Raw genomic sequence first — 12,150 nt, 5'->3', positions numbered from 1 at the left:
TCATGCACACCTTTCAGCATGGAAAGGCAAGTCAGTGGCCTTCCAAAGGATCAGTGCATGTTTGAACCGTGGAGATTTCTACCATCCTGCTGCTACATGTGTCTGTTAAGAGTATTTTTTTTACTGAACTCACATTTGAATGTGATCACTACGTGATCACAGTTAATCATAATATCGATCACAGTTAATCATAATATTTTCTCATGAGGGCAGATAGCAATGGCAACTATAACAGAATATTCCATAAGATAATCATCTCAACAGTAACAATCTGTAAGACATTCCAGATGCAACAACTGGCAGTGTCATTCTTTACTTTTATCTATGGATAAGCATTTCATGAGGGTGAGGAAAAAATGGAAATGGAGAGAGGGTGAATGATAAGGAATATTTACAGACAGCCAAAACACTTACATTAATGTCCCACAGATTGAAAGTCAACTATATTTATTTCACCAGAGGAGCAGTGTTCCCATGGTAACCGCCTGGGTTTTGGACACTTGTCAGTGATTCCAGGTAGCACAGCCCCCTCATTAGGCGGACTTATCATCAAGCCTAGATCCAGCCACAGGGAGACACGAACACACGCATACACTCCCACATATCTCAGCTCTTTGTGACTAACCACTGGTGTCACTCTTAACAAAGACACATTGATGTAAAAAGTCATTCACATTCAGACTTCTCACTGCCACAAAAAAAAAAGAAAAAAAGGGAAAATTGTAGGTTTGAATCACTGTTCTTTCCAGTGGTTACAATATACTATAAACTGTGACCTCATTTTGGCAGTAATGAAACTGAACAGTCCTCTCCCGTGGGAATGCAGGAGTACTATAGTAACAGTAAATGCGTACTGCAGGAGTTGATAATACCTTGGGGGTCTATTCAGTTGCTTTCTTTCCTTTGTGCATTCTTTCTTTCTGTTAACACTGTACCTGGTGCTGATACATCCTTATTATTGTGTGTACACATATGTAGCAAGACTAATAATGCTATATTTTGTCTTTCCTGGCACTACCACTTGTTGTATAAGTTCAGTACTGGCATGTAGATTAGCATGTTAGATTATATTTTGTAGTTTAGCATGGTAGGTGAATTAGCATTCTGCTGGTTCACCTCACACAAGTTAAATTCTGCTGTAATTAATATGTAGAAAAATCTTTTTGAAATTTATGTAGTTCAGCTGTCTTGAGGGAACATTTGGGGTCAAGATCTTCCAACATTCTGCTCAAAGCTCTTTGTTTGATTTCCTGCTCTTTGGCTCATAATCGATTATTTTTTCTTTGCAAACGGCTTTGAAAGCAATGAGAAGTTCCTGCTGGCCAGTGACTGTTTGCTTTACTAGAAATGTCATTCATTTGTCCAAATTTCCATCAAACATTTCTGCTGTGTTTAACAGGTGATACAATCCAAATGTATGTGGATGTTAGATGTATTATGATATATAACTAGTATTATCTTTCATTAATGTTTTGTCCAGACTCAGAACTGAACTTCCACTCAAGTGTCAACTATAAAAGGAACCATACTTATTCACTTTTTAAATTTGATTTTATTTCAGTCTAAAAGTTGAAATTGCTGAGATGTGCAGGTGAATATCTACACATTGTTATCATGTGCTCAAGTGATTAACCTGATTTTACCTGTGATATATTACTTTGGCATAATATCAGTGTGCAGGGATTCTAATTTTGTATCATTCTCTTTTTACTAAGCACCTGCATAATTCCATGGATGTGCATTTGCCTCTTTGAAACTACAAAATAATACAGAGTTCTTTGAACTTTAGAGGCAATTGATGCAGTAACAAGTCCATAGTCTTATTTTGTGACATTTACAGTAGCTTACACACATTCTTGCTAAGTTGACAGATAGGAAGATACGAGGAGGTGGTTGAAAATTAAGTTCCATTGATTGTAGCAAGGGTGCTGTGTGGACATTTGTAATTCCTTTTCAAGGACATCTTTATTTTACTGAGTTAAACACTTTTTAAACTAAATCCTCAGAAAGAAAACATGTGAATAAACGTGTACACCAGTGACAAAAACACATCAGAAGCTAGCTAGCAGCTGATGCCACTAGCTTTTGAAGGACATCTACACAACCACTTGCCAGTTTGAAAAATTCTAGCTTCCCTCAAAATCTACTCCAGTATTCTACCACCCTTTTGCCAAATCTAAAGGAAAGGAAAGGCTGTCCCTTTTTCTTTTTTATGCGGATTTCTAAAGTGCTGGGCTGCTGTGTTTTCCCGTCTTAATTTTCATAAATAAAATAGGGACCTTTCAAAATGCATGCAATTCCATATAAAACGATGTAACACACAAAGTGCATGAAAAATATAATTTTCACTACCTAAAACATATAACAATGCAAACATTAAACATAAAAATTAATTTAACCTTGGGTAAATATATTGAACATAGACAGTGTATTCACAAGCTCCTCCAGTGCTTCATACCCAACAATGCCAATAGCAATGCCATCACAACTCTGTCACAATATGTTATTATTTTCATTGAATCTGTTCACAATAAATAAAATAATTATCCAAATTTGTCTATTCAAGGACCTTGGTGCAAATATTAGTAGAATACTTAGTACTATATAAAATTATTTTTCAATATTATTGACATGCACTGCATTTTAATGAATTAAATGTCATTAAACCATGGTAAAGTTAAGTTTGCTGATAATAATTTTAAACAACAGTGATAAGAACAATAACAATCATAAAGTTACTATCAACAGTTGTAGCTGTAGCAGCACTGGTAGCTGAAATCATGCATATGTCACAATATGTAACTTCTAAACAATACTGTTTGTATGTATTTTATCACGAAGTGCTCATTTTCTCTGCTCCGAAATGAGGATATTTTTCTTATTCGCCTCATTTGCCGGTCACGTGCATTCAGCTCATGCTAGCACTACCCAGCACTGAGCGTACCAAATCTGACAAAATAATGCAGGCTTTGAGACTCGAGCCCAGCAAAACCCGCTCAACAGTGCAGGTGATTTTACTGGAGATATATGAAAGTTCAGCTCATAAATTATGTTGATGCCTTCTGGTGTATAAAAATAGGCTGGTTAAGTGTGCAGGCCCATGCAAGCAGGCTGCTCTTGTGTGTGCAGCAGCGAGCGAGTACACAGAGCCAGTCTCTTCCCTCGCACTCTGGAGCGACCTGACACCTGAGGGATTGTAAAGCCGCTGTGCTCCCTTGCGGCTCTTGTTTGCTTTGGAAATACTTTCGAGAACTGGTGGACATGTTTTAAAGGTATACGAAAAACTGTTACATTCTCTGCATATAGGCAAAATCAACAGAATTTATGGGGAGTTGGTCCTAGTTACATTACCAGGGTATTTTAGAGTTAGATTAAAATAAATGTTTTTTGTGTGTGTTTTAGTGAATTAGTGTTTTAGTGAAAAGTGTATTTTGAAAGATGCAGTGCGTGAGCTGTTTTGGTCAGTGTAATTTCAGCCATGGGCATTGTGCGTATTGGTACATTGTTTCCCTAGGTTTCCCTCTAATCATACGGGTATTTTTTGCAAAAGATTTGTGCAGAAGCATGTATGTGGGGCTGCTGCCCTGTACGTTTTCTGGCTTTACGGCAGAGTGACCCAGATTATTTCTTTCCATATGCTGTCTGGAATGTGTTTTCCAGTCCCAGGCAGGAACAGATGTATCTATCCCCAGAAAATAACCATGGGCCCCATAGAAGCTTGTCAGAATGTTCTAGAACAGATCTCTCCTCAAACTGCAGCATGCAGATTAATGACAGGCTGATGAGATGTGCAAAGCTGGAGAACTTTCTCATATTATACAAAGAAATGTTGAAAGGCAAAATCCAGTATACTTTCTTGCACATCTGGCAGTAGGGAACATTATTACTTCAGTGGTCTTTGTCAAGATGAAGCTTGCAGTTACACTGAGGGGTAAAACATAGCTTCTTGTTAGCAATGAATTTTGCTGTCAGAAAAGTACTGATGTTACCCAGGGCAAAGCAGAGTTTTGACGCAGTAACTTCCCCACAGGTTTGGATAATTTTATGCTTTAGGAACAGAACATTTTCAAAAAGAGCTTGTATTGGATATCAACCAGGTTCTGGGGTATTAAAAATAGATTTGATTATAAGAAGGTCTCCTGTCTTTGTGGCTTTTTGCAATTCTTCCATAGCAGTAAAGCATAAACTGTCTTTGATTGCATCACTTGTATTTCGCATCCCTTGTTAATTTCACAAGAGCAAGGCTGGCAGATAAATTACTTAGGCATGTTAACACATCCCTGTATGAATGGTATCCAAAATATCTTGGTTGCGATAGCATTTGACTGGTTTCCAGTTCACCCCTAACAAATGGTGCCTTAATACATCAATTAGCCAATATATGCTCTCAGCAAGAAGAGCATATATATGGGCAGCTCAAACATTTTTAAATTACTCTGCCTACACCAGCACAAGCTATCAATCTCATCTCCTTTTGTGCCCAACCATATGTAGTGTTGTTAGCAAGAGCAGTGACCTTGTTCTCTGTGATTGATAACCATTCACAATAGATTGCCAGCTGCAACTTTACTGTCACTGAGGACAGCTTTTTATTTAATTCAATGTAAGATCCATTTTAGTGTACTTCCAGCTCATTCATATATTTGCAATATTTTCAGCTGACCAACATATTTCTCAACATGTTACAATAGTTTTCATTTTCACATTTGGGGGGATGTTTACCTTGATGTGTTCCATTTCCTTTTTATGTGCTAAATTGTAGTCATGGATCAACTCTGATTACATGCAAATTGGTTTTTAATTCATATAATTGCAGATCAGCTTGTAGACAGTATGTTAGCACCAAATACCAATTAGTGCTTCTCCACCTCTGTGTCCTTTTCCTATTATATTTTTACAAATGTTTATGTTTATAGCTCTTTGTTGGTATTTTAATGTATCCTGCCCAATGTTTACCTTGCCGGTATTCATGTCCAGTCCAGCGAATTGTGTTATTTCATTTTCATAAATGTGTCATATTGACATGTGTAATGACATGAATTCATTTATGCACCTTGTCTTGTCTATTATAATCACTTTGATCAGGGGGTAGTTTTTCCTCTTAACTCTTCTGAACTGTATAATGCTGTCCATATGAATTACTGAGATTCAAAATGAAGATTCCAGACAATCTGTACAAAATTCTAGACAAACCTGTCTACCTTGACATTTATTGCCTTGCTTAGATGGTAAGGCAATATGGCAGGGTAATGGGGCTTCTCATTCCAGTCAGGGGATTGACCCAGGCAGGTTCATTCAGCAAAGCTTTCTGTCATGCCTATTAAAGGCAATCATACACCTCTCACAAAAAAAGTTACGTTGCAGTATTGTAGGGTGAGCATCTTTTGACACGGGGGTCATCAATAACCTCAGCCTCAAAGCTATGTGTAATCCCTTCACTTAGCTCAAAGTCAAACATTAGCACCCTGATACGTTCAACAGTCTTCTTCATCTTCTTCAATAGATACATGTGCACTGTATTGAAATTCATATTTTCTCAACTGCTTTGCTTATACTGTGACAGGTGTTATGTAGTTTAACATAGCCCTCTTTTTTATGAAGTGTAATGAGGGGTGAGAATAGTTTTAATCTTTAATGTCTGCTTACATTTACATCAAGGAGCAGATGTTATGTTACCTGAGATAATCTGTCAGACCATGCCCCAGTAAGTTCAGCTACCTCACCAGTAGTAAATTGTTTGCCTAAATGTACCAGTTTTGTTCTCTTGCATGACAGGTCACTCTGAATTTTTTTCCGTGTCCAGTGTTTGGGGAGCTTGCCTCCAATGGAGTTTTCAGTGAATACGAAGATCCGGTAACACAGACAGATACAAGTATGCAAATAAAAATCACTGCAGTTTATACATATGCATAGATCAGCAGTCTCACTTGGTTGAAGTTACAGGAATCTCTAAAGTCTCTTTGGTCCCACTTCTACACCATCCCTGCACAATGTCACCCCATTATCTCTCTCTACTCAAGGGAAGAGACATCCTTCCTTAAAGTCTAAGTGCCACATTTTTACAACTTGTTATTGCATAAAACTGTGTTGCATTTAAACGTGTGTTGCTTAGCACTGCAGCTAATCATGTATTTGTGATTGTTTAGTATTTGTTAGGCTATATATCTGGCATTCGTTCTGCCTTAGTTAGTTTTCAGGGAGCATTTCACTGCAGCTCAGCTGGCTGCTCATACACTCATTATCTGAGCAAGGTATTAATTGTGTCTGTACTGAGGTGGTGACAGAAGTGGCAGCCTTGTCCCTTGGCCTCGGTGTACAAAGACAAGAGAGTCTATCTCTGGGAGCCCATCTAGCCAGGCCATAGAGAGAGTATCTTTACTGTTTCTTACATTAACACAGTTAACGGTGTGCTACTGGCCCAGGGGGGCCCTGGGAATGTGTTGGTATTGTAAAGGAATGGTACGCTCTTGACATTGTATTTGCATTTGTGGTCTGAGCCTTGTGTGTTTGGACATTGACTCTTTTTCATGTGTGGTTGATGGTTTCTTTGTTTATGTAATGTTTTGTGTTGGTTTGCTGGCTGTCCGTAGTGCTTGACTGTTGGGGTTGCTCTAGAAATGAGCATCAACTTGATATCAAAAATGTAAATGTATTGTTGCATGTAACTACTCATCTTGTCTGTAACTTTGGATAAGTGAAAAATTGAAAAAAATGAAATGAAGTGAAAATATGTAAATGCATGTAAATATAAGTCCATCCTGCCTAACTAATTGTATGCACATAAAAGACTACTAAGTACATAATGTACTACCAAGTACATAAATGTAGGCTAAAATAAGGGACGTATATGATCTGGGTGCCAGGCTAGCAAGATGTCACCTCAGCACTCCATGTCCAGGACTCAGCCAGTCTCCCATCTTTGGCTCGCTGTTAATATTCATTCCAACAGATCTCAGCCGTCTGTTCCACGGACCAGCAAGCAGTTTGTTCTCATCACAGAGTTGGTCATCTGTGTCGGTAGTCAAACATTATCTTTCAGAAAATAATAAGTAACAGTTCATCAGGGATTATCCCAACCCCAGTGCTCTTTTTCATTAAACCAAAATCTTGTCAAGAGACAACCCATTAGAACTGCACTTTTGACATTGAGATGGAAGGTCAGTCATTAACCCTGACGTAAAGGACAGTTTATTCTGTATTACTGCATGTGGCAGCTCCTACGCAGAATCTCAGCTTGGGGGGTCCCTCACACATGTTTTAAATCAGAAAATAGGATATTTCCTAACTCGCTGATAATTACTTCCTTTATTTGTGTTGCCGCAGGCAATAATGGAGTGTCTGGGAGTCCATGAGTGAGCCTTGTTTCAGATAATGGAACACTGTAGTGTCAAGTGTATTCTGCTTCACACATTTCCTGTTCACGCTGTTCTCTCTGCCCTTATGTTCTACCTACACAGGAACAAGAGTGGGTTTGAGTTCCTCAGTGAATTGGAGCCAAAGATAAAGTGCCAGACTCTTTGTGTTTTCTCAAAGAGAGCAATAGTTTTCAGGACCTCAGAAATGCTAGAGTAATTGTTCACTTAAGTAATTGCTAATATCAAGCAATCGTGAAGCAATTTCCTGTTTGAGGTAAACAATTAACCATTAATATCCTGACCGGCTAATATGACGGGCTTCATCTTGAGAACTGAGTAATTCAGCACTCAGTAATCCAGCCCACCTTTTCATAAAATGTAGACTTATGCTTTCATTCCAAGAATACTTTAAATGATAACAGTAGATTAACGTGGTTTGCAAACATGCATGTTGTATTGTATAAATGATACATATGTGCATGCTAAGGAATCATGTCTCTTTGAGTCAGACTAGAGTGCTTTAGGTGCTGCAGAACAGTGTCATTCTGATCCAATTAATGACTCATTCCTGAAAATATGATGTCAGTGCTATTTGGCAGCCTCTTAAACTATACAGTATTGTAAGGCTCTTTAGTGACTCAATCCATAAAAATAGTTTTTTATGCTATTTATAAACTCTTATGCACAGTTACCATCAAAATGCATATTCTAGTTCATAAATGTTCCTATTGTTATAAAGCAGTGGTTTATGATTTTTTAACTGCTATTTTTCAATTGCATGATAGTTGTGTCTTGCTTGGTTATATAATTTCATAATCTATGGGAGTATTTCCTATTCCAACAGCAACAATCCTTGTTCTTTGTTGCACAGACTGACAGACTGCAGACAAAATATACTTTAAACATCCCTTATGTATTTCGTAATTTACTTATGCTAAATGACACACAGCACACACAAGGGTTTTTTTTTTTTTAACCACAGAGCACAATACCCTTGTCTGGGCTCAGTGCCAGTAATCTGTGGATGGAGACTGTTGGTAACATGGTGCAGTCTGATTCATCCCAGAAACCTGAGAACAAATAAACTAGCAGTTCGCACACATTATGAGTATGGATGTAAACAAATGAACCTGAAATTGATCATACAAAACCATTTTGTTGTCAATGTTACCACTCTCTTCTGACTTAAGGATTGGTTAAGCAGTTATTTGCAGTAGCAATTTAGGAAAAAGTGTCACCTAAACTAAAACTATGTCATAACTAGATGGCCCAGAATACCATCTGTATTTTATCAACAGAGTATATTATGAAATGTAAGAAAATCTAATGTTAACCACGCCTTCTCTAACATCCTCATGAATAGTAACTGTAACTGTTAGTGGTAGAAGTAACTTGGACCATGAGTAGCTGTTTACTCCTCCATAGATGAACTCCAGTTATTCGAGGTTTCAATGCCATAGATGTCAAATAAACTGGGTTCCTCCAGAGAGATATTACAGCTGGATGAATACAGAACTAAGCTTGGTCCTCTGATGACGGAGAATAGAAAAGTCAATGTGAGAAGACAGCCAAGGTTTCCTTTGCTGAGACAATAGGGCCATTGCAAATTCTGCTCTCTTTGGTTCAGAGTTTGCCAACCTAGTAATTATGGGCCATGGAACACCGGAGAGACTGGGCTTCCTGGTGCCGGGAGGTAACAGAAGCCACCTCTTCTGCTGTTTTGTGGGCAAGCTGTATGTGTCACTTGAATCACAATGTGTTATGCTAAGTTCTCTGCCCTTACTATGCCTGAATTAAAGTATATTGTTTTATACAGATTTTTTTTCTGCCCTTACCATGTCTGAATTAAAATACACTGTTATGTATAGATTTTTTTCCTAACCCTATGTCATTTCGAATCTCTTCATTCGATTTTAGATTTTAGCATAGTGTTTAGGTTAGGCCTATAAATTTGGTTGCTTTCTGAACAAATCCAAGCCTTTATTGAATCCAGATCCTGAAATGTGCCTCATCTTGACATGTTGATCTATAAGCCACTCCCACACAGAGTCACGAGGAGAAAGTTTTTTTTGGCTTGGGATAAAGACACAAAACCCTCCATTGCTCTTTAAGCTATTCAGAAGAGCTCTGTAGCAAATGTTGTTTTTACCCAGTGGTCTGTATATACTGCAGGACACACTTAACTTTGAAAAATAAGGATATCTGTACAGATCTGTTTCAGCTCATGTAGAGCTCTGTCTTCAGATATTGAAATCATATTTCCCTTTAGATATGAAGCGCTCATTTTATTGGCAGTCATTGCAATGTTCTTGCACAAAATGTGATAATAAATTACATTAGCTCACTTAATGATAGCATCCTGCCTCTATGATTTTTTAAAGCCAGAAACATCATTTTTAATCCAAACTGCAGTTCCCAAAAGCACAATGTAAATTAAAGTTGGAATAACACATTTTATAACTTTGACTCTTTTTTTTCTGAGATTTGATAAGCATCTGATAAGGACATCATTGACATCTGGGGTCAATGAGAACATTGACAAACAGCAGTAGCAACAAGGTTTATTTATACTCTTTATTGCAAAAATATATTGATTAACACCCTTTTCAATACATCAATACATCAATCTGAAAACATGATGATGACGTGATGACTGTGATGACAATATGTGGGGCAATTGTTCTTTGCACACTGTCCTTGTAAAGAAAAAAACGACACCAGTGGGAAAAGCCTGTTTAGGATAACCAGAACAGAATCACCACAGTGTACCCACACAGCTTCCTTCTTCAGCTAGCTACAAATGTTATTTCACAGAATGCATCACCAGTGACAGATTGATGACAACATACACAATATGTTTTCTTTTGCACACTGCCTCCATGAAAACAACAGGACACCAGTGGAAACTGTATGTCAAAAACATATAGTAATAATAGCAACTGTACTAAAAAGCAATATATTATTGTTTAAAATCCTGTCATGGGAATATATTTCACTTTTTTCTTTCATGCGATAGGGAATATAATATCTACAAATCTTTTGTAAAAACAAGAAACCAGACTTCATAGATTCTGGTCACAGGTACACACTGGTATTGGCAGAGCCTTGGTCCAGATGTGAAAAACTTAAAGACCATTGATCACACTACAGTCAGCAAGATTAGAGGAACACTAAGTATAACTGATATCTGTATGTACACATGTAGAAAATTTATAGTTCCCATTACTGATATAAAATATATTGAGTGAATGCAGAAGAAAGTCATAAATATTTGTCTAAAGTAATAAAGCACAATTGCAGGTCACTAACAATCTAATTACCTGCAGTGTTCAGTTTTCAGTTTTACAATGTTGCATGACATTGGAAATGCAAAACTGTTGCAACATGTCTCTTACTGTAAGTTACAGTGATTTCTGTTTTGTTCTGTGTCATATCGTTGTGTGATGCTGGACAGATTTAGTATTTCTGTCACTGTGTAGCTGGACTCTTTGACTCTCTGGACTGTCTGTTGTGACAAGATTATTGGCTGTGAGCGTGGTTTGCCCATTGGACTGTAGGTGGCATGTTGGCCCAGGGGCCGGCCCCTTTCTCCAGCTGAGGTAATGTCTGACTGGCAGCAGACTGCATGGTCCAGTCACCTCTGTTGATCTTTTTCTCTGTAGTCTGTACCATACTTTCCCATGTAATTCTCTCCCTTTTGCTCTCTGACAAAAGAAGGCAGCACATGCATTCCAAGTCTTCCAAGTTTCATTTTATATGCTTTGCTTACAGTGTACTTGTAATTAATGGAAATTCCACCTCCAGGCAGCAATTATTGCATTTTTATTGACCAAATGAAAATAATTTCTTCCCCTTTTTTGCAATGTTGGACCCATCTCCCATTTTCCTAATACAATGAAATGACTACCAAACAGACAGATTTCTCCACTGGTTTTGCATAGATGCTGTCTGGAAATGGAGTTCACCAATATGTCTGCAAATAAACCAAATTTTGAAGCATGGCCCTCCATTTATGTGTATTGTTTGGATCATAGTGGCTTATGCTTGCCTATTATGTTCTGGCAGATTCCTGTTCTCTTGTGCCATTTGTCTAATGCAGTTTTAGAAAAGACACTCTTCACTCACTGCAGCAGTATCTGCCAATGTAGATTTCAAGGTTACACAATCCCTAATGGGTTCTTGCTTTTTTGATTGGCCACAGGAGTGAAGATTCTCTCTCCCCCTGAGATGAAGAGCCCTCTAAAAATGCACATCCTTCCATTGATATTGCTCTTCCTCTTCGGAGCAGTGGAGTCACAAGTCAACCCAGGTAAGAAATGTGATACCCCTGGAGATATTCCGTTCCATAGCCACTCTCAGTAAGTATGCTGTTGCCTCACTATTATGGGGTTTGTGATTTAAAGCTGGCTCTGTCTATATGGATTTGGTGTGTTCTCCTTGTGTCTGTTTGGGTTCTCTCTGTGTTGCCCGGTCAATTTCCACCACAAAACAATACAGTTTGGGTTAACTAGATTGGGCTCAGCCTGTGTCTGTCAGGTTCAGCTCCGGGTGCCTGAGACCTCCTATGCGATAATGTGGTTACAGGCAATGAATGGATGGAGGTTCCTGCTTTAAATCTTTATAGTCACCGCGTTAAAACTTTGTATCCTGCCGAAGCCAAAGGAGAAAGGAGCTAAACGTATGTGTCATAATGTTGTAAAGCCACTTTCATTAAATGTAACTTTATAATTGAATAAAAAAGCAGAAGGGAGGCTGGCCAGGCAATAAGCATAGGAATGCTCATTTTTTAAAGAGT

General features: G+C 38.1%; 1 protein-coding gene across 3 annotated transcripts in view; it reads left to right on the top strand.

Annotated features, from left to right (window-relative positions):
* The window catches only part of ddr2a (discoidin domain receptor tyrosine kinase 2a), a 37,082-nt gene that overhangs the window by 10,550 nt on the left and 14,382 nt on the right, over window positions 1–12,150 (top strand). For all 3 annotated transcript variants that reach the window (XM_036520911.1, XM_036520909.1, XM_036520908.1), the window contains exon 2: window positions 11,557–11,664. In XM_036520911.1, coding sequence (XP_036376804.1) covers window positions 11,583–11,664 — 82 coding nt within the window. In that variant the 5' untranslated portion in view covers window positions 11,557–11,582. The remainder of the gene's footprint in view (window positions 1–11,556; window positions 11,665–12,150) is intronic.

Source organism: Megalops cyprinoides, chromosome 2 (assembly GCF_013368585.1).
Source record: "Megalops cyprinoides isolate fMegCyp1 chromosome 2, fMegCyp1.pri, whole genome shotgun sequence".
NCBI classification, from domain to species: Eukaryota; Metazoa; Chordata; class Actinopteri; order Elopiformes; family Megalopidae; genus Megalops; species Megalops cyprinoides.
The sequence above is the reverse complement of the archived record's forward strand: the minus strand, read 5'-3'. Positions and strand labels throughout refer to the sequence as shown.